General features: G+C 43.1%; 1 protein-coding gene and 1 non-coding gene across 4 annotated transcripts; both read left to right on the top strand.

Annotated features, from left to right (window-relative positions):
- Positions 1–10,626: 10,626 nt before the first annotated feature.
- On the top strand, positions 10,627–19,217 carry MAGED2 (MAGE family member D2). Of its 3 annotated transcripts, none has more exons than XM_025988897.2 (13): positions 10,627–10,866; positions 12,347–12,420; positions 12,809–13,297; positions 13,887–14,195; positions 14,314–14,377; positions 14,636–14,715; positions 15,273–15,367; positions 16,053–16,132; positions 16,222–16,264; positions 16,591–16,653; positions 17,773–17,887; positions 18,476–18,894; positions 19,084–19,217. In XM_025988897.2, exons 2-12 carry the CDS (start codon positions 12,376–12,378, stop codon positions 18,884–18,886), a joined length of 1,794 nt encoding a protein of 597 aa, XP_025844682.2. In that variant the 5' UTR covers positions 10,627–10,866; positions 12,347–12,375; the 3' UTR covers positions 18,887–18,894; positions 19,084–19,217. The 3 variants fall into 3 exon arrangements, with proteins under 3 accessions (XP_025844682.2, XP_025844685.2, XP_025844684.2); XM_025988900.2 differs by having other exon boundaries at positions 10,817–11,026; XM_025988899.2 differs by lacking the exon at positions 10,627–10,866 and adding an exon at positions 11,115–11,477.
- Positions 17,468–17,597, top strand: LOC112912162 (small nucleolar RNA SNORA11). The gene has a single exon (XR_003233470.1). It is a non-coding gene; the product is annotated as a small nucleolar RNA SNORA11 (small nucleolar RNA).
- Positions 19,218–26,021: the final 6,804 nt, after the last annotated feature.

Here is a 26,021-nt window from a genome sequence, read left to right as displayed (position 1 = left end):
TCTCTGTAAGGCTTTCTCTGACTGATTGGGGGTAGAGAACTAACCACTGTCTCCTGGTAAGCCTCACCATTCCCATCATCCTACATTCGCACTTCTTTTTTCTCCCAGCATATTATTAAAACTATCTGCTTCCTTTTTCCTGTCCCCCATTAGACTGTGAACTCTTTGGGAGCTGGGACTGTATGTAATTTATCTTCCTCTTTCCATAGTACCCAGCACAGTGCAAGTCACATAGCATCAGGAAATGATTGCTAAAAAAATAATCAAGCTAATATTATCAAGGACTTATGTCCCTGGCACTGATTTTAGCAGACATTTTCACATATATAAACTCATTTAATCCACGCAAGTGGGTCCTAATTTTATCTCCATTTTATAGATGTGTAAAATGAGACCCTCAGAAGTGAAGTGACTTGTCCTGAGTCCCAAAACTGGCAAAGCCAGGATTCAAACTCAAGAAGTCTGATCTCAGAGTGCATGCTCTTTATCACTATGCTCTGCTAAAAAATGGACAAAAGAATGAACAAATGTATGCACAAATAAATAAAACAATAAGTTTGGAAGCAAACTTATATAGTGAAATTGGAAATAAAAGCAAAGTGAGGCAGATCCAGATCAAAGATGGCTTTATGGGCCTCAGCATGTGATTGAACGGGACGTAGATGACAAGGTGTGACCACAGTGGGAAACCACAGTAGAACGTATTGAATAGCTTGTCATCAACAGCTGAGAGAGAAGATAGGAAGGTGGGTTAAGTAGTCTCTATCTTTGGCCTACATATGCTAGTACTTGGGAACCCAGAACTCCTGAACGGGCCTTGAGGTACAGATGGAGAAACTAAGGACCAGAGAGGGAAAACAATTTCTGTCATCCATTTTGTAAATCTGCTTAGTCTCTGTGAGCTTTATCAAGCCTCAGAACCATATTTACAGAAGATCACAAAATAAGGGACCTCTGGACAAGTATTTGAACAACTTTAACATGCACATGAATCTCCTGGAGATCTTGTTAAAATGCAGATTCTGATTCAGAAAGCCTGGGATGGGGCCTGTGATTCTGCCTTCTCTGAAAAGCTCCCAGGTGATGCTGATCCATGCTGCTAGTCCATGGATTTTACTTTGAGTAACAAGGCTTTAGAGTATAATAGAGTGGCTGTCATTCATTGAACCCTATGCAAGGCACTATATATTTTTTTTCCTCTTTAGGAGCTCAGGTGTAAAAAATTGCATCTGATAAGTGCCATCATGTGCTAAAAGCACGATAAGCATCTGGTACCCACGATCTTATTGAATTATCAAATTGACCCTATGAGCTAGATACTATTCTTATCCACATTTTACCAATGTGTTAACTGGGCCCAGAGACTGAAGTCACATAAAAGTAAGATATTGATCTTCTTCCTCACCTTTCCTGAAGCCATGACCCCTCCATTTACCCACATATAACATACATCTAGTTCATTCTCAGTGTCAGGCAGTGGGAAATGAAGGCATTTGAGATCAGAGGGACCTAGGTTCAAATTTTGGTTCTGCCGCTTCCTAACTATGTCTTAACCTCTGAGCCTCTGTTTCCTCCTCTATGTGATGGAGATAATAATAGAACTTAGCTCACAGGGACACTGTGAGGACTAAATGAAATAATAACTCTAAAATCTCTGGTGCAGCACCTGACATGTGCTCAGCAAATAGTAACTCTCTTCTCTGGGTCTAGCTTCTGAGTTGTAGGACTGAGAAAAAAGACCCAATAACTTTCCCCTATTCCCCTCCAAAGAGCTAATTTTCTAAAAAATCCCAGAGCTTTTTCCCCTCATCCCAAAACTGACCTTTGTACTTGATGTGGTGGGGCCAGGGGGTCCCTGATATATATCATTTTAAGGAAGATGGTCAGCAAAAAGCTGACACAGATGAGGCATCTCCACCCAGACATGATCTCACCTCTGGCCTAAGTCTATTGTTCATGTCTATAGGGTCTGAGCCCATCCCTAAACTCTTGCTCTTTCACACCTCCAGGTATCCCTTCTCTTGAGAGAGGAACTGCCCTGAAGAGTGGGGTTGAGGCCCATACAATCCAGGATTGTCCTAGAGCTGGGGTTGGCATTTTGCCTGGAGAGGGACCAGTTCCATGCCTCCCTTTTCCCCCTCATCTAGCTGTAGATGAATAAAAGCTGAACATACTAGAGTGTTGGGTCTGTCTGTTTGCTATGCTGACTGAAGGTGGAGTTTTTATTTCCTATAAACATCCAGAGAAGCCCAGAAACTGAGGCCTGAGAAAGGTTCATTTAGCCTTTATCATCATAAAAAGGTAGCAGATATGAGAGAGGGGTTGGTGGGGCAAGGCCCCAATCCTAATCCCTTTTATCATTGACTTTAACTTTGAGACAAGAGAGACTTAACTTAGGGCTCCATAACTAATTAGAGGTCCCACAGACATAAAACATACAATCTCCAGAATAGTCAGAGGCCAAGGCAGGCTAGGGCAAAAATGAGAATATAACATAGTGGTTCAATATAGAACTACTGGATTCAGATCATCTGGGTTTGAATCTCAGTTCTGCCACTTACTGGCAATGTAACATTGAGCTAATAATATTAATAATTAATATTTAATAATATTAATCACTCTATAGCTTCAGTTTCTTCCTATAAAACAAGGATGATAACATCACCTACTTCATAAAATTGTAGTAAAGTTGTAATAAAGATTAGGTGACATTGTAATTTTGGAATACTTGGAACAAGGTTAGCATTCATTAAATATTAGCTGCTAGGACTAGAGTGAGATGAGGCTGGACTGAGATGAAAAGTATGGGAAACTCCTGATCCCTCTGGAGACCTAGATGGAGGAAGGTTGGGGAGAGGCTGAGTTGATGGGCATCAGTCAGTATGTGGGAACCTGGAGACGTTCTGGACTGTGTCTGCAGGTACAGTGGAGGACGAGAGTGAGGAATAGAGCTGAGAAAAAGGTTACTTGAAGGTCTGCATATGGGATATCAGCAACAGTCAGAACCCCTATCTCCCTGCCCTTTCCACACACTTAGATAGCATGCAGCTCCAGTACTTACCCTCAGGCAAAACCTCTAACAACATTTTTACAAGCTATGTAGAGAACACTCAGATTTGTCCTATGGCATTTGGTACGACAGAACAAAACCTTCTCATTCTGATATTTGGATCACTCATAGCCTGTCAGTTGCCACCTCTCCCAAGTCCACACAAAGTTTCCTTTTAGAATTTCCTCATGGAGGAGAGCTCTATTTAGAGCTTGTACAACAACAGAGAAACCAGCTACCAGTCCTATCTCTTAACTAGGAATGGAAAACCAAGGATCCTCAGGCAAATTAAAAGAAACTGCAGCATGAAAGAAAAAGACTAAAATAAATAAAACTACTGATCCCAGAGCAATTTGGGAATTTTGGAAACAAAAGAGAATTTCAGAAAAGAATAATATTTTCTGCAAAATTCGAGAAGATATAGCATGAATAAAACAAGATCTAGATGCCACAAAATAGGAACAATCTGAGAAAAGAAAGACTCCTTAGAAATGAAAAATAAGTTGTTGAAATAAGAAAAAATCAACAGAAGGACTGCAAAAGAAAGTTGAGGAAATTACCCAGAATATAGGGGGGGAAAACAACAACGAAGAAACACAAGGTATGAGAAATATTTTAAGAGATAGAGATCAGCAGTTTCAACATCTGAATAATAGAAGTTCTAGATAGAACAGAAAAAATGAAAGGAAAATTGTTAAAAACATATTAGAAGTTAATTTTCCAAAGCTGAAGAAGGATTTCCAGAACAGATGCCCAGAACAATGAACCCAGGAAATGGTTAATCCAACCCAAGGGATTACTATAGCCTCCTCACTGGCCCTCCTGCTTCTCTCTTTGTAATCTTCCCTTTCACCACCCCACACCACCAGTATATATTCCATTCCGAATAACGTGAGGAAGCTTTATAAAACCAAAGTCAGATCCTCTTCCACCTCTACTCAAACTTCTCCTGTGGATCCCACTGTGGCTTACAGGTCCCTGTAAGATTAAGCCCTGTTACCTATCTGACCTCATCCTATTACTTCCTTCTCTGCCTTTTCCCACCTCTCTAGCAACACTGACCTTTATGCTCTCTAAAAATGTCAGTCAGGAGAAAAAAAAAGGTAGGTACAGTTCTGCTTCAGGGCCTTTACACTGACTGTTCTTTCATTTGAAATGTTCTTTCCCCAGGTATCCACTTGGTTAGCTCTCTCATGTCATGAAAGTCTTTGCTCACATTTTACCTTTTCAGGTAATTTACCTGAAATTTCTTTTACCCTGATTTATTTTTTTCTATAGCATTTACCACATTTTAACTTGTTGAATATTTTACTTATATATCTGATTATTTTCTCTTGCCCACTAGAGTATCTGCCCCCTGGAGCAAGGATGTCTGTCTTCTTCACTGCTGTATCCTCAGCTTCTAGAACAGTGCATGGCACATAGGAGACATTCAATAAATATTTGTTGAATAAATGGATATGATAAAGGCAAATGACTCAAGAAAAAGAGAAAGGCTATTAGAAACTCTTTGTGTGTGTAACTATTTGAGAAAATCATAGTCCAATTATAAAGCAAAATAAAATATAATTATAAGCAGCTGATAGAATATAAGAGAGACTCTCTTTGACTTTGGTAGTAGAAACATTCTTCTTTGAGAGGCCCAGAGATTGTGTCTCTGGATATGTAGAGAGGGAAGTGTATTCATGGCTCACTACTCAGCTGGATTTTGAAAAATATTTACATAGTCATGATAATGTAAATGCTATTTATTGGTCTTCAGGTTTTAGAGCCAACTTGGGAACAAAAAATGAAAGACCTGCTTGTGGCAGCAGAACAGAATGTAAATGTTAATAATCTGAACAATGTAAAGGAAAGATTAAACTGACAATGTGGGTCATTGAATGGGCAGCAGGAGGGTATTGGCCCTAATATCCTTGTCCTAAAAAGTGGGCAGATGACATTATCTGGTCAAAAATGGATGGAATAAGGAATGAAGGTTTGAATATATTTTTTTCAAGTCATAAAATTAACCAAAAACCAAAAAAAGGAATATCAGTATTTAAAAATATAGAGAAATGGAGGGAAAAGTGAGGCAGTGTATGTACATGAACAAAATCCTCATTGCCATACTGGGTAGACAATAAGATATTGCCTAAATTTTATAAACCAAGAAACATCTATATATGTGTTATCTAGAGTTGTAAAGGGATATGCCAGCAGAACAACAACAAAAATCCTTTTAAGTTTTCCTGGAGGGAGTGAGATGGAGAAGGGGAGGATTGAGGCAAGAGACTATTGGTTTTGATCATATGCTCTTCTATACTGTTTGATTTGTTGCCTTGCATGCATTGCTTTAATAAAAATAAAATTCTAAAAACTTTATGTTGATCTCATGACAACAAAATAATTACATACCCTATGATACTTTATGATAGTATCAAAATGGGTATGTGAATATCCAGCTAGATTCATCTCCATAGAAGATAATCATATTGTAACACACCACCACATATATGTTTATGAAGAGGATTGGAAAGGATATTCTCCAACTTAAAACATTGGAAGCAGTACAGCATAGTAGTGAAGTTTCTGGTATTTGGCATTGTGCTGACCTGGGTTCAAGGCCTCTCTCTGTCATTTACTAGTTGTTAGTTGCTTTGCCATGGGCAAGTTACCTTACTCCTATACTCCTAATATTTTCCTCTGTAAAAATGAGGCTGATGCTCATACAATACAAATGAAAGCCCCTCAAGAAAAGGACTGCCTCTATAGAGGTGCTTAAAATATAGTTGGTGCTCCATGACTGTTGAATGGCCTGAATCTGCCTCACAGATATGTGATGAGAAAGGACTCACTGTGCAAAGAGCAGGGGGAAAGAGTGTTTGTCCGAAAGTGGGTAGCTAGTTTCCTCATCTATGGAAAATTTGCCTTTGGTTTAAAAAAATGCAGTCATTTTGATTGTGGAAAGATAGCTTTCTGGGCTTGGAGTATTACAAAATAAATTAAATTGCCCTGCATGTAAAAGAAAGAAAAAATGAGATTCCACCAGTAGCTCACAAGAGAGGACATAGGAATCTGAAAATTGGAAATAGAGGAGTTGCCCTTTCCAGATGTTGAAGGACAGAAAGGGCCGAATAGCAATGAGGAATGGGGCCCAGGATAAGGGATGGTTAGTAGGCCTTTCCAGTAATGGGAATGGATGGAAAAGTGTGAAGAACAGGAAGGTCTAATGTCCAATTTTTAAGTGAATTGCTATGTTGTGTGAACTCAGATGACTAAAAAAGTGATAGGCATCCTTGGGGAGAAAACTTTGCCACCCACTTCTAGCCTTATCTCTGAATTTTCCAAAATTTTGTACTTATTTCATATAATTTGGGGAAAGGGAAATATGTTAGGAGAGGGTTTGTGGTTAAGGATATTCTGGGCTTCCAATTTAAGCTTCAATGGTTTGAAATCTTAGATGTTCCAGGTTTAGGCAGTTTCATTCCCTAACATTCTACACGAGCAATGTTTAGCTTGCCTTTCCTTATCTCCTGAACAGAGCTACCTGGTGATAACTCAGCTTTTCATCTTTGTCCTTAGTTGACATGTAGAACCTATATGATCTCAGGTATTTGCCTGCCAGTGTATGGATGCTGGAAACTTGTCTGGGACCCAGTGACCTAGGTTCTTCAGATTTTATGGGTAGGTGCTAAAGATCAAAAGAGTTCACAATGAGAAGGTAGAAAAAAAATCTCTCTGGTCAAAGGGTGAAGATTGTGAATGAATGAATTTGTCTTTTCTCTTCTGATAAGGTTTCTTCCTGTCCTGTGATCCACAGGTTATAAGGGTAGCTATGGTATTATGTTAGGAAGATGGTGGTATTGAGAGGGAACTCGGGAAGTTTGGCTTTAAAAATCTTTGGGAATGCCTCTTTGAAGGACTTGGACTGAGATTTTGCTTGAGTCCCTTAAATCCAGTATCCCCTAAGGTTCTGAATCTGTATTCCATTAAGGTTACTCAGCATCCCAAAGGCTATAACTGGGCTTAAAATGTTTTGGAATTTTAAAAGGTGGAAACTGTAACAGAGGAGAGATGTAACAGAAGCTATTCCATGGGGAAGAAATTGTACAAACAAAGGCTCCTAAGCAAGAGAAAGCAGAACTTATCTGGTAATGGTAAATGTTGTCTTTGGTTGGAATATAGGCAGTGTTCAGAAAAACAGCAAGAAAAAAGCTAAAAACTAGTTAGAGCTAGATTTTGGGAGAACCTTCAAATCAGGCTCAGGTGTTTCTTGAAAGAGTAGTCTAGGGGCACCTGGGTGGCTCAGTGGTTGAGCATCTGTATTTGGCTCAGGTCATGATCCCGGGGTCCTGGGATTGAGTCAGGTATAGGGCTCCCCATGGGGAGCCTGCTTGGCTCTCTGCCTTTGTCTCTGCCTCTCTCTGTGTCTCTCATGAATAAATAAATAAAAATCTTGAAAGAAAGAAAGAAAGAAAGAAAGAAAGAAAGAAAAGAAAGAGAAGAAAGAAGAAAGAAAGAAAGAAAGAAAAGAAAGAAAAAGAAAGAAAGAAGAAAGAAAGAAAGAAAGAAAGAAAGAAAGAAAGAAAGAAAGAAAGAAAGAAAGAAAGAAAGAAAAGAAAGACACCTGGGTGGCTTAGTCTGCCTTCTGCTCAGGTCCTGATCTCAGGGTCCTGGGATAGAGCCCCGCATCAGGCTCCCTGCTCAGCAGGGAGTCTGCTTCTCTTTCTTTCTCTGCCTGTTGTGCTCCCTCTCTCTCTGTCAAGCAAATAAATAAAATCTTAAAAAAAAGAGAGAGTAGTCTATACTCATTGTCATGTATACCTCACCTACCATTCACATCTCAACTCACTACAATCATGAAACTACTGCATGACATAGACTTCCAAGTAACAATGGTTTAAATAAGACATACATGTATCTATCTCACCCAAAAGAAGTCTAGAGTGTAGGCAGTCCAAAACTGGTATGGTGGTACCGTGAGATTGTTAAGAGATCCAGGTTCTTTTTAGTTTACTGCTCCACTATCCTTAGGATTTCACCCTTGTCTTCATGGCCTTTATTCCAGGAGGCTGTGTCCAGCTAAAATTCAAGATGTTTTATTACTAAGGAAGAAGATAAGAATGGATATTGGGGTAAGCAATTACCAATCTATGCCACAAATGTGTGTAGTGAAATTATCCCCTCCAAGAGACCAGACCACCACTTGATTGTTATAATCTCTAGACATTTTTTCACAACTTTTCTTGACCTCTTGATAGCATTCAACACTATTGACCCCTTCTTCCTTTTGAAACATTCTTTTCCCCTGGTTTTATGACATTACTTTCTCATGCTTTTCTTCCTATTTCTTTGGTCACTCCATATCCATCCATGAGACATGGGGTCCTTGTCCTCCACCTATGCCATGGTCACCGTTTGTCTCCAGGGCTCTATCCTAGGCTTCATCTCTTCTAAGGCTGCACATTCTTCTCAGGTGCTATTTTCCTTTTCATAGATTAAAGAACCATTTATATATTGATGACTTCTAGATCTGTTATCTCAGTCCAGACATTTTTCGTGAGCTTCAGATGTGTATATTCAACTACCTATGGAATATTTCTTCTTGGATGTCCCACAGGTATCTCAATATCACTGTCCAGTTCCCCTCTATTAGTATTCCCTATCTCAGTGAAATGAGTTACCACTGTCACATTTGATCTCTCAAATCAGATCCCCAATAGTTCCCTTTGATACTTCCCTCTTCCTTACCTCTTTCCTCGCACCCAATTATTCATAAAGTCTTGCCCCTTTTTACTTCTTTAATATATTCTGAAGTCAATCATTTCTCACTACCTCCATTGCTACCACTCTAGGCCAAACACAATCGTTGCTTACTTAGATAACTACTCACCCTCTTTCCAGGTAGACATCTAATCTATACTTCTTATTGATTAGGCAGCTAGGGTGTTCTATCTAAAACTCAAATCTGTATTGTATCAAAGCCTAAACACCTTCAAAAACCTCTCAGTGCTCTCAAGATCAAGACCAAAGTCCTTACCTTGGCATTCAAGGCTAGCTATGATTTGGAAGCAATGGGAATTTGGGTACTAGAACTGGAAGGCAAGGAGGAGCGGTGTCTAGTGTGAAATAAAGCCCTTGTGGATGGGGGAGAGAATCTAGGAGATAAGAAATTAGGAAACTGATAAAAACTTGGAGGAAGCAACAATTGAGAGAAAGAGAGGAGTCAGGAGAACAGAGGCCCATCTTGTGTGGGAAGTGTGTGTGTGTGGGTGTGTGTGTATGTGTGTGTGTGTGTGAAAGAGAGAGAGAGAGAGAGAGAGAGAGAATTATCCATAGAATGTAGGGATTGATATTTTATTATAGTAAAGGAAAAGGTGACCTCATAAAGCACTAGACTTATGACCATTTGAATTACTTTTGAGTGTAAGAAAGGTATTGAATATTAATTCTGTAACTGACCACTATGATGAATTTTATTATGGTTTCTAATAACTTTTTAGTTGATGCTTTGGGGTTCTCCAGGTCTGCATTCATATACTCAGTAACTAATGATAATTCTGTCTACTTTCCATTATTTATACATCTTATTTTATTCTCTTGAATAGACCCAATTACTTATGTGAATTTATTATGTGATAAAAGTGTCATGTCAAATCAATGGGAAAAAAGATGGATTAATTTGCAAATGGTGTAAGGATAAGAGACAGTGATTTTGGAAAATAATTAAGCTGAGTCCTTTTACAAAACAGATTTTGGAATAATCAAATATTTAAATGTAAATATCAAAGCCATAAAAGTGCTTGGAAAAAAACAGGGATTGTTATAGGAGTGTGGAAAGCATCTTTAAGCGTGAAGCAGAATCCAGTCGTGATAAAGGAAAACCTGATACATTTCATCATATAACAATTAAATCCTTTTGTATAGCAAAGGTTATCATGAATAAAATGAAAAACATTTGTTATATATGTAACACAAGCATATGAGAGACATTGTTGGTGGGAACATTATTCCCATGTACCTTTTGAGAATAAGTTGACACATTTCTTATCAACTGGAAGACTTTTTGTACCATTTTAGTCAGCAAAAAGTACTGCAAATAAAAAAAAAGCTAAATACAGATATACAGATGCAGAATATTCCTTGTAGCATTGCTTGTAATAGGGGAGAGAGAGAGAGAGAGAGGGAGGAGAGAGAGAGAGAAACAATCTGAATGTCCATAGCCATGTATCCTGGACTGGTTAAATAAATTATGGGCCATCTATACAAGATAAGACTATGAAGTTGTTAAGAAAAATGTGCACTATAGAAAGCTGTTTAGAATATATAACTGGAAAAAAACAGGTCATGAAACAGTAGGTGTAGGATACCATTTGTGGGGAGAAACCCCAAATAATTAGTAATGAATAGGAAAAAAAATCTGGAGGACTGTATATAAAAATGTTAATAGTGGTTATTTCTGGGAAATGAGATAAGGGTGGCCTTTCATTGGTATGTTACACATTTCTGCATTATTTGAATTTTCACATGATTATCTTTGTAATAAGAAAAAATAAAGATACGAAAATAAATACATTCAATGAATGAATCGCTTTGAGGGGGTGGTTTTAGTTCGAAGGTCTGCAGACTGAGCCTGGTACAGTGGCATAAACATGGGCTTTGGCGTCAGACAGCCCAGAGCTGGGCCCCTTGCCCCACCCCCAAGGAAGGAGGGGGGTGGCAGGGGGCTGCGGAAAGGGGCTGGGCTGGGCTGGCTGCAGCTCTAGTCCAGGAGGCTGAGACTTCGAGAGGGACTGAGAGAGGGCAGACTCATCCCGGACTTGCTGGAGGACAAGGTGAGGGGCGTTGAGATTTGGGTTTCCTGGCAGCCAGTGATTTCAGTTCCCTCGAACCTATAGCCAGGCAGGTGGGCAATCCATACTGCACCACTGCAGCTGAGGGAAAGATGACCTGGAGCAGGATGTAGGCAATCAGGACTCCTGAGGGTAGTAGGCGGTAAGGATTGGCGATCTGAGACTAGTGGGGAGGAGGGGAACCGGGTTTGTTGAGTGACCGACTGGGAGGGAGAGGGGAATACTGAGGGAAAGTGGAAATCCAGAGAAGAAAATAGGGAATGCAGAGAAGGGTTAAGGAGTACTAGGGAAGGGGGTGCAAAGGTAACGCGGGAGGAGGATGTAAGGAATGGGAATAAGGAATTCTGTGGGGTAAAATAGGAAATGCGAGGGGTGATAGGGAGCAGGGAGCAAGGCAGAGGGAATACGGGGGGTGATAAGGAATGAGGAGCAGCGGGGGGGCGGGGGGGGGAAGGGCAGACTGGCTGCGACAGAGGCCCCCCTAGGGAGGCGGAAAGGGGCGGGACCACTTCCGGCCTGGAGCAGGGAGGGCAGTCTAGGAGTTTTAGAGGGGCTTGGAGCGTGGACGCACTCTGGAACTTAAGGAGAAGGAGGTGAGCTGCGGGGCCCGGCTCTGGATCACAGCGCAATAGAGATCGGCCCCACCCTCTCATATCTGGAGAAAACCTGCTGTAGGGACCGGATCGTACTGGATCCATCCGGATGGGAAGGGAGGAGACTGGACCCGGTTTGGCTGGGCCTAAAATGGAATCACTGGCTCCATTCTAGATTTGAGGAGGGGGTGTACTAAGGAAGGGGCGGAACCAAGATGCGCTTTGCCCCTGGTTGGAGGGGGCGTGTTGTGAAAAAGGGCGGGACAGGGCCATAGTGTGGACTTGGGGTGGGTGTGAGTAGGGGAGGGGCCGGGACCACCAAACTGCGACAATTTTAGAAGGCTTGTTGGGGAGGGGGCGGGGCTAAATGGTACTGCGGACCTGGAGAAGGGCTTGTGTTGAGAAAGGGCGGTGGACGGAGTCCGGACCATTGCGCATGCACACTCTGGATTGCTAGGAAGGGGCGTGTAGAGGAAAGCCAGCCTGGAGACGGGCTGCTGCGGAATGCGCATGTGCATGGTGGACTTCAAAGAACGAGCTTGTGCTGGGAAAGCGGGCGGGGCTGAGGTGGGCCCTGCAGCGAACGCGCATGCGCATTGTTGGTCTGCGGCTGGAGGGGGGTGCACTGGGAAAAGGGGCGGGGTCCTCAGAGCTGCCGCGCTGGCACATCTTCCTGGAGAAGGGGAGGGTGCGGCTGCAGAGAATTGAGATCTAGAAGCTTTGGATTACTGAATCCGAGAACGGAGTCATTGGGGGCGGGGGCGGGGTTTGGGTTTGGGATTGGGGCCCTAGGGAAAGTGAGGATCAGCTTCCAGGCAGAACAGGAGAGAGGACGTTCAGGCCCTTTGACACAGGCCTTCTCTCCTCAGGCTCAGCTCTTGCCAGGCCAACTTGAGACATGTCTGACACAAGCGAGAAAGGTACGGGTCCAACCCGCTTCCAGGTAAGGCCTCATTTTGTCCTCTCCCTTACTACTTTTCTTCTCCAGCGCGTTGCTGCCTCAGTTCCCTTGGTACCACCCCTCCCATCCTTGTCCTTTACCCACTTTCCTTCCTGGGTGCCCCCCCTCACCAGTAGAGGGAGTGAGGGAGGGAGGAAAGAAGGAAGAATGAAGGATGGAGGAAGGAAGTAGGGAGGGAGGGCAGGCCTGCCTTCTTCTGCCATCACTTCCTGCTCAGAGGAAGGAGAGGCCTTGTTGGGTCTAGGTGGGCAGAGCTCACTTTAAGTAGGAGTTAGTATAGGTCAGAGAAGTGAGGCCCTGGAATTTTGGAGCCATTTTCCTAGTTGGGAATGGGGAGAAGGTCTGGGAGCTTTCCTGCTTCCTCTTGCAGGCTGAAGCTTCAGAGGACAGTGGCTTGAAGATACAGACCCTATTGACAGTGACCCATAATTTGGAGGTCTCAGAGATACCGAAGACCTCAAAGGCACTAGAGACCTCAGAAGCCATGAAGGTCTCAAATGCTGCAGGAGTCTCAAAGGCCACAGAGGTCTCAAAGGCCCCAGAGGCTCAGGAGGCGGCTGCCACTCAGGCCTCCCCTACCACTAAGCTGACTGATACCCAGGTTCTGACAGTTGAAAAGAAGAGTCCAGCAGCTGACACCAAGATGCAGAGTGCTGACCCTCAACCTGTGACAATGCCTGCCACTGAAACCAAAAAGGTCAGCTGTGTGGCTGATATAAAGGCTGGTACAAAGGCCCTGGAGACTGAGGCTCCTGCCTCTCAGGCTTTGGCAGATGAACCCAAGCCTGATGGTGCGGCTGCCCAGGCTCAGGAGAATCAGGATACTCGGCCCAAGGTCAAGGCCAAGAAAGCCAGAAAGGTAAGACGTCTATACACACCAGTCTTCCCTTTCCACTTCTCTTCATTAGTCCATTTGTTCTGCAAACATTTAGAAAGTTCCCTGTGCTCATCAAGATTAAGGGGGACAATAAGAGGAATGTGATATAATTTCTCTCTGCAGAGAGTTCACAGAGTCATGGAGAACTGAGATAGTACACATACTTAGCTGCAATGTCAATGTAGTTTGTATTTACATAGGACCTACCATGTGTTAGACCTTGAGCTAGGCACATGCATACAGGTTATTTCATTAAATCCTGAAAGTAATCCAGTTTTATAGAGAAGGAAGCTGAGTCCTAGAGAGGTGGGGTGAATGGGCAGGGTGGTACAAGAAGGGCCAGTGGTGAACATAGGAAGAGGAGAATTCTCAGGCCCCATCTCAGGTTGTTCCTAGCCTGGTAGAGAGATTGAAGTCAGTGAAAAACAGTCCCAAGACTCAACATGGCCAATGTCTAATCAGGCTGTTACTCCAGGGGTGGGATTAGAGGGACCTTCCAGAAGAGAGAGGATGAGGGAAAAGGAACATCTACTTTGTTTGACAATATTGTGCTTCCTCTCTGTTGCTGCAGGTGAAGCATCTGAATAGTGAAGAGGATGGCAATAGTGATCAGAGTCAGGCTTCTGGAACCACAGCTGGCCGAAGGGTCTCCAAGGCCCTAATGGCCTCAATGGCACGCAGGGCTTCAAGGGGCCCCATAGCCTTTTGGGCCCGCAGGGCATCAAGGACTCGTTTGGCTGCTTGGGCCCGGAGAGCTTTGCTCTCCCTGAGGTCACCTAAGGCCCGCAGGGGCAAGGCTCGCCGTCGAGCTGCCAAGCTCCAGTCATCCCAAGAGCCTGAAGCACCAATACCTCGAGATGTGGCCCTTTTGCAGGGGAGGGTAAGAACCCTGTCCTCTCCACTCTGCCTTATCTACTGCCTTGCCTACCTTTCCTGCCTTCCTCTCAAATCTTGTGCAAACGTATTTTGATCTTTCTACCTTTTTTTCCCTTTCCCAGGCAAATGATTTGGTGAAGTACCTCTTGGTTAAAGACCAGACGAAGATTCCCATCAAACGCTCAGGTAGAGTTCTGCTAGCCCTCCATCCCCTAAGCTGTGCCCTCCATGGCCCTTTTTCCCATGTGCTGAAGACATTTCTTGTCCTTACACTCCTACCTTTGTACTCCCAAAGTTCTAACTGGGCAGTGCTAGCATCTCTATTCATTACTTCAGAACCTGTTTGTGCCACCCACAACAGAGTTGGCAAACGGTCTTTAGCTTGGATCGGGGGCCACCTGACTTCATTTCAGCTCAGGTACTCGCAACACTCTCCCCTTGCAGACATGCTGAAGGACATCATCAAAGAATACACTGATGTGTACCCTGAAATCATTGAACGAGCAGGCTATTCCTTGGAGAAGGTGAAGGGGCAGCCATGGGGGATGGATGCAATGGGGAAGGATTGAATTGAACAAATATACATGTCTGATCTGGGGGAGGGACCACAGACTCACTAATTCAACCCTATCACTGTGTGGATGGGTAGATAGGAAGGGGTCTTCCCATATCTGGGGTGGTCTAAGGAGGGGCATAAACTAGCCCAGGGTCACATAGCAAGTCTCATAAAAGCACAGCTAGGACCCAAGCCACCCAACTTAGTCCTGGCTTCTGTCTGCTGCTGGAGATGTCCTGTAATATATTTTACATGCTTACATCTTCCTTCCATTCCCCGTTCTCTATCTCCCTAGATTCCTGAGAATCAGAGATGATGCTGAGAACAATAGTACATTTCTTTGCTGTTTGCTGTGTGCCATCCACCTAGGCTTATGTACATTATCTCACTGGCCCCTCCCCCACACCACACGAATGCGCATTCATACCTACACCCACATACCCCCACATACCTAGGTACATGGGAACTTTGGGATGCCCAGGAATCTGAACTTGTGATCTTACAAGCTGTTCTCCCCATCCGTAGGTATTTGGGATTCAGTTGAAGGAAATTGATAAGAATGACCACTTGTACATTCTTCTCAGCACCTTAGAGCCCACTGATGCGGGCATACTGGGAACGTAAGCTGGGAAAGGGCTGGGGTGGGAGGGAGGCTCTGCTTCTGTCTATGGCACTACTCCATCCCTGTCGTCTCTCCCCACAACCCCTTGGAGAGGCAGAAAGACAGAACCTAAAAAGCCCCCGTTCCAATTCCCACACATAGTTGGAGCCCTGCACATGGTAATGGTGACTGAAGAGTATAGAAGCCTGGAATGGTATATTCCTCCTGTCAGGTTTTCTGTTTTTCCAGAAGCTTCCCAGAAAAGCAGACCTGTTGTTGCCTGTCTCTTCCTACTGGCTTTGGTAGAGTGGTTCTTCCTGGTATGGGTGAATCATGATCCTTGAAGGACAGGAGCATCACTGGGGCTGTGCCTAGAATTCTCTTGGAGCAGGGGGATCGGTTTGGGAGAGAAAGGACTCACACTGGCTGGGTGCCTGGGTTGTTCCAGGTTGACAGGCATTCTTCTATCCTTTTGGCAACCTGGGACAGAGGAACATTGGCTTTTGCCATTCTACTTAACAGGAGACTGAGACTCAAGAGTCTAAGTGCCTTGCTCAGTGTCACATAGAGCTTGAAGCATAGACTGGGAAGAATTCTGTCATGTGTGAGGAATCTGGGAGAGGGTAGCCTAGTGAGCTGGCTGATATGTTTTTTGCAGATGGCTGCTGGACATAAATCTTCTCTCTACCCTGTTATTTCCCTAGGACTAAGGATTCGCCAAAGCTAGGTCTCCTCATGGTGCTTCTTAGCATCATCTTTATGAATGGAAATCGGTCCAGTGAGGGTGAGTGGGCATGTAGCTGAATGGGTGGCCACAGTTGGAATTCCACATGTTCATTTTCTGTCCCTGTCTCCTCTTGCCTCCCTTTGCAGCTGTCATCTGGGAGGTGCTGCGCAAGCTGGGGCTGCGCCCTGGGTATGATTGGGCTCTCTCAGTGCTTGCTGTCCATATTGTCATTTGGCAAGAGAGGATGGTCCCAGGATTGCATCAGTCTGGTGGTTTGGTGGAATGGGTGGGGGTACTGGTAGAGGGTCCAGGGTTTGACCTGAGTGGGTGGGGAAATGGTCCCAAACTCTCTGTCCTCTGTTTCACTATCTCTTGGGCTACTATGGAGTTTTCTTCTTATGCTCATAACCTCTTTTCCTGTTGAAAATGCCTCTGCATACATCTGCGGAGTACCATATCTGATTGATTGATTGATTAATTGATTTACTGATGGATTTTTCTTTCTCTGCTATCAGGATACATCACTCGCTTTTTGGGGACGTGAAGAAGCTTATTACTGATGAGTTTGTGAAGCAGAAGTAAGTGTGTCTGATGATGGTGTGTTCCATATGTTTTGCTTGTTTCAGAACTGAGTAATTAACCTATGGTTCGTGAGTGTGCATGCAGGTGGTAGGTCACTTTTTCCTAAGTTAGTGAGAGGGAACAGGAGGACATATTTCCTGACCTACATGTACTTTCACATATGCTTTCAGAGCAATTTTTCAAGGTAGGGATTATTATCACCAGCATTGTAGATGTAAGTAAACTGAGGTTCAGAGAAGTGAAGTAATTTGCTCAGGGGGGTTACACAGGTAGCAAATAGAAGAGTCATATTTAGATCCTGGCCACAATGCCTTGGTTCTTTTTACTGCACTAACCAGGGCTTTATAAAAATTAACGTCCATAAAGAAACGCTATAGAATGATAGCTTTAGGCAGCCAGGTACTGTGCTGGTGACTTGACTTGTACATCTCATTTCATTTTTGTAACTACCCTGCAGAATAAGTGCTGCCATCCCATCCCCATTTTCAATTGTGGGACCTGGGTCTCAGAGAGTGGAAGTCTGATTGTGGTCCTGGCTGGTAAGGGGACCGTTTGGTCATGGGGCCCCCCTGACTTTCTGGCCAGGGCCCACCATACCCATTATCCTTAGAGAATACATGTATACTCACATAGGCACGTTAATATGTACCTTCATGGGCATGCACACATACACACACACACACACACACACACACACACAGTCGGGAATATGCACAAGCACACTACTCTTGGTAGACTGTTTCTTCCATTTAGTCATTTTCTATGGTAGACTGTCTCAGGGCTCACCAGGTCATGGACATGACCACTGGTGGGGTGTGCTCAGGGCAGAGGGGCCTGAGGAAATGGCTCCTCTAAACATAACAGAGCCAACAAGAATCTGGGTTCATTGTGACAAGAGCACAAAACTTGTGGCCTTCTTATGAACAGATAGCCTACTTGTGTCTCACCTTGCACCTCCACATGGCTTCTGAACAGGACCAACGGGACAAGGCTCAATAATGGAAGAAAAGCTAAAGTACTTAGTAGGGCTGATTGCCATTTAGAATTTGTCCAGTCCATACATGGGTGGGCCGTGGTTGTCTTAGACATAAAGGCTTTCAACCTCTCTTTTCAAGGTACTTGGACTATGCCAGAGTCCCTAATAGCAATCCCCCTGAGTATGAGTTCTTCTGGGGCCTGCGTTCCTACTATGAGACCAGCAAAATGAAAGTCCTCAAGTTTGCCTGCAAGGTAATTGGATAGCTGCCCAAGCTTGGCATATTAAGAGCATGGGGTGCTGCTGGCTAGGTTATGCTGTGTAAAGAGCAGCCTGCCACTCAGATGTGAACATTCTGAAGCTTCTGTTAATGTGCCAAGCATTTATCTGAATTGTTTAATTTGTACAACTAACATGTCATTACCCTCTGCCAGATTAGAAAAATCAGGCTCGGAGAGGTGATTAGGTGACATGTCTAAGGTCTCAGAGCTAATAAGTGTCAGAGCAGGGATGGAATGTTAAGTACATAAATACTAGTAGTTAGGTTGTCTTATTATATTGTTATTGTTGTGTAGAGCATGCAGCACGGTGCCTAGCATACAGTTAGGGGTTCAGTTCTTGGATTTTTAAAAAGATTTTATTTATTTATTCATGAGAGACAGAGAGAGGCAGAGACAGAGGCAGAGGGAGAAGCAGGCTCCCCGTGAGGAGCCCGATGTGGGACTTGATCCCAGGACCCAGGGGTCACAACCCGAGCCAAAGGTAGACACTCAACCACTGATCTACCCAGGTGCCCAGTTCTTGGATTGTGATTCTTCTGACGGTCGTTGTTTCTGTTTCAGGTACAAAAGAAGGATCCCAAGGAATGGGCAGCTCAGTACCGAGAGGCAATGGAAGCAGATATGAAGGCCGCTGCTGAAGCTGCAGCTGAAGCCAAGGCGAGAGCAGAGATTAGAGCTCGAATGGGCATTGGGCTTGGCTCTGAGAATGCTGCTGGGCCCTGCAACTGGGACGAAGCTGATATTGGACCCTGGGCCAAAGCCCGGATCCAAACTGGAGCTGAAGCTAAAGCCAAAGCCCAAGAGAGCAGTGGTGCTAGCTCCAGTGCTAGTGCCAGTGCTAGTGCCAATGGTGGCTTTGGTGCCAGTGCTAGCCTGACTGCCACTCTCACATTTGGGCTCTTCGCAGGTCTCAGTGGAGCTGGTGCTAGCACCAGTGGCAGCTCTGGTGCCTGTGGTTTCTCCTATAAGTGAGATTTCAGGTATCTACTTAGACTGGGTTGGAATAGCTGGGGCTTCATGGGTTGGGATAAGTTGCTGGCTGGTTATAGGAAGGCCAAGGTTGCAGGACCATATGGAGCATGTGGGAAAATTCCATTATTGGCACTTTGTTCCTTCCCTTTTGGTGGTTCTTGGGTGACTTTTTGAATTTCTTTTACTTGTATTTTCAGATACTCCTAATCCCAGCAGTCTTTCTCTTCGAGCCAGGGTGCATCCTCAGAAACCTACTCAAATAGCACTCTAGGCAGCCACTATCAATCAATTGAAGTTGACACTCTACATTAAATCTATTTGCCATTTCTGAGTTTATTGCTTTTTTTTTTGGTGGGCTGTCATATTTTGGTATTGCATTTAAAAATAAATGGGGAGAGTTTCCACCTCAATCTTTGTTTACTGGATTCAGGGGAGCAAGATTATGATCTCTCGGATAGTTTGGTCTGCATCTCTAGTCTTGCAGTATAGACAGGATTGCAGTGGGGTGGGGGGTCATGAAGATTGTAAGCACACACTTTGAAGACTGAGGACACACTTTGAAGAAGAGCCCTAAGATAGGCAAGTCAAGCAGAAAGCAGAGGTAGAGGAGACTGGACATCAAACATAGGTTCTCTTTCTTAAGGAATTTGGATGAGAGAGGGAAGAGAGAGGTAGCTAAAGGGAGATAAAGGAACAAGTAAGGATTTTCTTGGGAATGGAGAGAGAGGCTTGAGCAGGCAGGAGCCAATAGGGAGATGTTAAAGAATGACCCATGTAGCCCTGAGAAGGCAGAAGGGTAAGGTCTGGGAGAGGGGACTGTGGAAAGATGTCAGGCAGAGGGGAGGCTGCAATTGAGGATGGAGCCCATAATTTTTAGGAGACCCTTCTCCCATGGCAAGGTGCTCAGCAATCTTGGAATCAAGATGAGTTAATTTATCCCAAGGTTTTAGTTCTGGAATAAGGACACACGATCAAGGGCAGTGAGTATGTGGGTCTGTATCTTCATTACTTTGTACACCGTGCCTGACAAAGTAGATATGCAGAATGGTGAAAGAGATGGATCATGAGACCCAGGCAGGCTTGGAGAGGCAGATAAGGAAATTGTGTGATTACCTGGGAGACCACATAGGAGTCTGTGGGCAGGAGTTTCAGTGAAGTCTGAATAGGGCAGAATGTTAAATAAATGTACCAAGTGCCTGCTCTATGTCTGGCAGTGTTAGAGGTGTTTGGGAAGAGGTGTTGGGAGAGCTGGAAAGGTGATCTAAGGGACTGGTCATATGGTCAGACAGTGGGATGATTGTATTTAAGAAGACAGAGCAGAGAGAACTCAGTGATGTAAAGTCCAAGGATTGGGTGTTTAGTGGAGAGAAGATGGCATTTCTTGGAGATGTGGGGTCAATAGCATGGAGCACCAGGGTATTGGTTGGGCTATCCATGTGGACGGTTAAATTACTGGGGATGGTGGCAGGAGTTGGGGAAGAGAGGAACATTGGAACCATGTGCCAAAGTACACTTGTGTGATTGAATGTGTCTTCTCAGCTACACTGCCCACTAAGGCATACGGCCCTCAGGTAATCAGAGATCCACCTTCACCCTATTTTAGGGAGTATTTCCCTGCACTTTTCTCCAGGAAGTCCACACCAAGTGGGGATGGCCAGAGCTGGGAAGAAGAAATGGGGGCAGACTCCAGTTCATGTTTTTGCCAGTTGTTGGCTTGGAGGACATTACTGCAATGAATGAACTCCCACAATTTTCATTCTCTCAATATCTATTAAATTAAAAATAATTCTAGATTATGTTGTATGTCTTCCCCTTGGCCAGGAGATGGAAGAGCAGAGAGTCCTTGTAGAGCAGTTTCTCTGCTATCTTTCATTATCACTCCTTAAGAAGCCTTTTTAGACATTTTTGTCCTAATTGCTATTGCTCCTCCCATGAAATTTCAAAACCACAGATATACTGTATATATATCTAATAATTATATTTCTGCTTTATACATAGAATATTGTTATTAAATACAGCACTAGCTGACTAAAATGTTTAAGTTAAAGGTTACTTTAAAAATCAGAAAAGCTATTAACATTTAACTTTATAGAGTTAAAAATAGAGCTACCCTACGACCCAGCAATTGCACTACTTGGGATTTACCCCAAAGATACAGATGCAGTGAAAAACCGAGGCACCTGCACCCCAATGTTTATAGCAGCAATGTCCACAATAGCCAAACTGTGGAAGGAGCCTTGATGTCCATTGAAAGATGAATGGATAAAGAAGATGTGGTATATGTATACAATGGAATATTAGCCATTAGAAATGATGAATACCCACCATTTGCTTCCACGTGGATGGAACTGGAGGGTATTATGCTGAGTGAAGTAAATCAATCGAAGGACAGACATATGGTTTCACTCATAGGGGGAATATAAAAAAATAGTGAAAGGGATTATAGGGGAAAGGAGAGAAAGTGAGTGGGAGAAATTGGAGAGGGCGACAGAACAGGAGAGACTCTTAACTCTGGAAAACGAATAAGGGGTAGTGGAGGGGGAGGTGGGTGGGGGATGGGGTGACTGGGTGACAGGCACTGAGAGGGGCACTTGACAGGATGAACACTGGGTGATATACTATATGTTGGCAAATCGAACTCCAATAAAAAATAAACAAAAAAATTTAATTTTATAACTACTTGAACAACTTTAAATGAATTTATTTACATTATAACGTAATGTACATTTTAATATATCAAATTACATATGAAAATTAGCCATTTTTTAAGTAGGCTCCACACCCAATATGAGGTTTGAACTCCTGACCCTGAGGTCAAGAGTCACATGTTCTACCACCTGAGTCAGCCAGGTGCCCCCGGAAATTAGCCATTTTTATAACAGTTATGATAGTGTAGTAAATTTTTTTAAAGCAATTCACAACTTATTTTTCTAGCAAAAGAAACAATTGGAACTTTAAATTAATTTAAAACTACTTTTAGTGAAGTTAATTTTTAAGTGTTGCTTGATATAAGAAAATTAGTAGCTGCTAGATATTCGTTCAGGTATTGTCAGCAGTTTTTCTTTTCAGTACTTGACATAAGTAATGATGGAGTGAATAACTTTTGTAGAATTAAATAGAAACTATTTTGGGATGCCTGGGTGGCTCAGTGGTTGGGCATCTGCCTTTGGCTGAGGGCAGGATCCCCAGGTCCAGGATTGAGTCCTGCATTGGGCTCCCTACATGGAGCCTGCTTCTCCCTCTGCGTATGTCTCTGCCTCTCTGTGTCTCTCATGAATAAATAAATAAAACCTTAAAAAAAGAAACTATTAATTTAATTCTCAAAGCCCAAATAACGCAAAGGCACTCAGGATCAAAGGCAGTCGATGGCAACCAACAGGTACACACAGACCACTCAGTTCTCACTATATGATTGCAATGGAGCAATGGATTGAAAGTACTCCAATCACAGCCATCTATTTTCTCTGAGGTTTTGTAAGATTTAGCTTTCATACATTTTGTGTATCTTCTGTGACCTCAGCATCATTGCTGCTCATGTGATAGCTGAGAAAATCCAGTAAGAGAAATTACAAACTGAGGAATAAGATTTTATAAGGTAGGCTTGAGCCTTAAAGGGCCAATCAACAAAAATAACTGATTATTTTTGCCTCCCCAAGAACCAATTTTCACCCTTTGGGAGTGATTACCCACCACCCCATCCATCTCCACCCCCACATTGAAAAGTTGAAAATGCAATCCCTAATCCCTAGAGTAATATTTCCTTTGGACTGAATAAAAGAAGGTAGAATGAATGCTGGATACCCAAGAAAGGGGGAAGTAGGGGGTGGGGAGAGAGAGAGAGAGAGGAGAGAGAGAGGCAGGATAAGAAATATCTACAAGACCAAACATTTGTTTTTTGTTTTTTTTTTTTTTGAGACCAAACATTTGTAAAAACAAAATGGATAGTAAGCTTTTCCCCAAACTTACACTTTCAAAAATGCCTTGGTTCAACATAATGCTACTATCCATGTATAACCACCATTTACCCTTTCTCCAAAAGATTACCACAAATCTTATCACTCACTCTCCAGCTCCAAGTCCAGTAATTTTGGGTGATATCCCTTCCTATTCTAGTTACCTTGCAATCCTTTCTAGATATGCTATGAGCTATTAACTAAATTGTACATTGAGCCACTATGAACACAGTGTATTTTACAATGGGGCAAAGATAGAGAGGATGGAAATATACACATACACACACAGAGAGAGCAAGGAAGGAAATAAGGACAATGGTTATAGTCTTTGTTACTGAAACTAGCCTAGCAGCCACAGCTCATTTTTTCTGACTTCCATTTCTCTCTTTTGAATCCATGTATGCCTCTTGCCTCTAACAAGCACCTTAGCTGCTCATGGTTATTAGCTTGGTAGCATGAGGCCCTTGGTGGTTCTACATGTACATGTATATGTATATGTACATGTATATGGCTAGTGTATTCTTTGGCTAACCTTATTACTGTACATGAGGTGGATGAAAGCACATAGGGGATTTCCATATATATATTTCCATATATATTATATTTCCATATAATATATATGTATATTAGATAAAGCCTTACTCCACTGGGTCCAGCAATCCTGAACATTCTTTTTAGGAGCAAGTTGTGCATTATGCTCCTAAAGGACCCTAGAGGTTGCCTCCACAATGACTGCATGGAATCTGCACTCTTGGAGGTCCTATCTTTATTAGGTTGCTTTAATCTTCCTTGAACTTTTGCTATGGACATGGCAGTGCTAGGGTCCCTCAGTGAATCTCCTGGATTCCCAATTTGCTCTTCTCTACCCCATTGTGTAGTAGAATCCTTATTAACCCTTGATTATTAGGATCACTCATCCCAGCCACGTAGTAAACACACTTTTTATGCCTATTGGTTCAATGTCATGGGGAACTCCAATTGACTCCTGTGAATTAAATTTTTGCAAGAGCTTCACTAAGTGAAGTGATGAGAGGTGTCACTTCGATTTCCACCCTTTGGTTTCTAGACCTATATATATATACTTTTTATGGGATAAAGAGAATTATATATTGGTTGTTGATTCAAAGAATACACTGAATTCTGTATGATGGCCCTCAGATCTCATAAAGTGTTGTTTCCTAACTGTTGCTACAACTAAATCTTCCATAGGCCATCCCACCCTTTGTAAGGGCAGTTGTTTGTGGGTGATGGTGTATGTGATAAGAATAGGGAAGCCCATAGTCATTAAACCATTGTCTTACCTCTTTCACTGTGAAATGTGTTCTTTGGCCAGAAAAAAATATTGTATGGATATTTCAATGGTGTATAAAGTATACAAAGCAATTAGAAAACCTAAGGATGATGGTGTCAGTAAAAGCACTGTGGGCAGGGAAGGCAAATCCATTCCAGAATATGTGGTTATTTTAGTAAAGATATATTTATGACTACTCCATGACTTCCATGCTGGAAGTGGTCCAGCATAATCCATCTGTTGCCCAATAACTTGTTGGTCTTCCCAGAGAATGGTAACATTGGGATTTTTGCTCTTAAGATAGGGGCTACTCATCCTTGACCTAAGTAGCCAAATCAGCCTAAGTGAAGGTAAATCCATGTTGAACCCCTGGATAACATCCAGTTTTGCTCATTGGCTCATCAAACAAATTACTGGAATGTTTGGAAAAGAGGTTGACAGATTTCCATAGGCTGGGTCATCGTGCTCCTTTTGGTAACACAAATATTCTCATGCTTAGTCCATCTTGAGAAACCTGTTCACTTACTACTCATATATATTCACGCAAGCAATTAGATTGGGTTTTACACATAATAAGCATTCAAGTATTTTGTTGCATTATTATTATTGCTATCAGTTTTCCAGTCTTGTTCCTTCCCAATCTCAGGCCATCTGGCCAGAGTGTTAGTTGGTATTGATTGTGTGCCTAGCCAAGTCACTTTCTGGATGAAGAGATCAACCAAATGCATGGCTCCAAGTTTTGCCTTCTAAGAGGATTTTGATCACTACTTCCCTTGAGTGGGGCTGTTAACACTACAGCTGTCAACTTCCACCTAGTTCCTCCTTATCAAGCAGCAGCACCTGCAAAACATGCTCCTAAGTTCTTTTCCTTCTTCTTTAGTAAGCTGGTTATTGGGAACTACCCACAAGGATCTAGGTGTGAGCTGACAGAGAGCAAACTGTGGCAAGAATAGGTGCTATGGGAGTGTGAACCTCCTGCAACTCACTTGTTCTTTCAGGACCTTCTCCAGACTGGTTTTATTTATACCACTGTCCTTTGCTGATGGAGTATTGTTATTGCTTGCCCAAGTTTTTGGCTTGGTGGATCAGATGGCACCAAGCCTAGGGGGGGGCAGCTCAGTTTGCATGGTATTTGGGACACAATGGTTGGGTATTCAGGCTCTACCAGGGCCAGTAATTGAACTTTGATAAGTTAATCATCAGGTGCAAGGAGCTGTTTCTCAAAGAGTAGTTATTTGACAAAGTGCATGACTTTTGCTTCAAAACTCTTTGAGAGGCTTCTGCTTTGATTCTCCAGTTGAGGCTTGCCAGAGGCTCCATACAGCATCCCAATCTGTCACAGACACTACCTTAACTCACTCAGACATTTACTTGTTTAGTCAACAAACATGTATTAGAGACTACAATATTCATGGGTCCCAGAATGTCCTGTTTTCAAAACACAACCAGTACAGTGAGGGAAATGATGATAGCACCAAGAGGAACCATGAAGTACTGGGAGAGCCCAATGAGCAAGTGACTCACTTTTCTTTTGCAAAAGCCATGTTATTAGTCACAGATGGTGTGTGATGAACATCAGCACAAATGCATAGACACAAACACATATGTATATGTCTAAATATAGGCATTGTGTACACACATTCAAATTATGGATTGTGAGTCAGCAGTGTGCTCTGGTGGAAGGAGTCCTTGACTGGGAGGTAGGCAACAGGGGTTAAACTGCTCTAGCTTGCTTACATGGTCCCTATGAGACCTGGGATACATTCCCACTTCTCTCTAGCCTTGTATCTCCTGCCTGTAAGATGCAAACAGCCTAGTCCTGTGAGCATCACATTTGATAGTGGGTGAGAAGCATCCAGAGTGCTCCCTGACACACAGTAGGTGACAGCCT

The sequence above is a fragment of the Vulpes vulpes genome, unplaced genomic scaffold, assembly GCF_048418805.1.
Source record: "Vulpes vulpes isolate BD-2025 unplaced genomic scaffold, VulVul3 u000000743, whole genome shotgun sequence".
Lineage (NCBI taxonomy): Eukaryota > Metazoa > Chordata > Mammalia > Carnivora > Canidae > Vulpes > Vulpes vulpes.
Note: the sequence above shows the minus strand (reverse complement) of the source record. Positions and strands in the feature narration are given on the sequence as shown.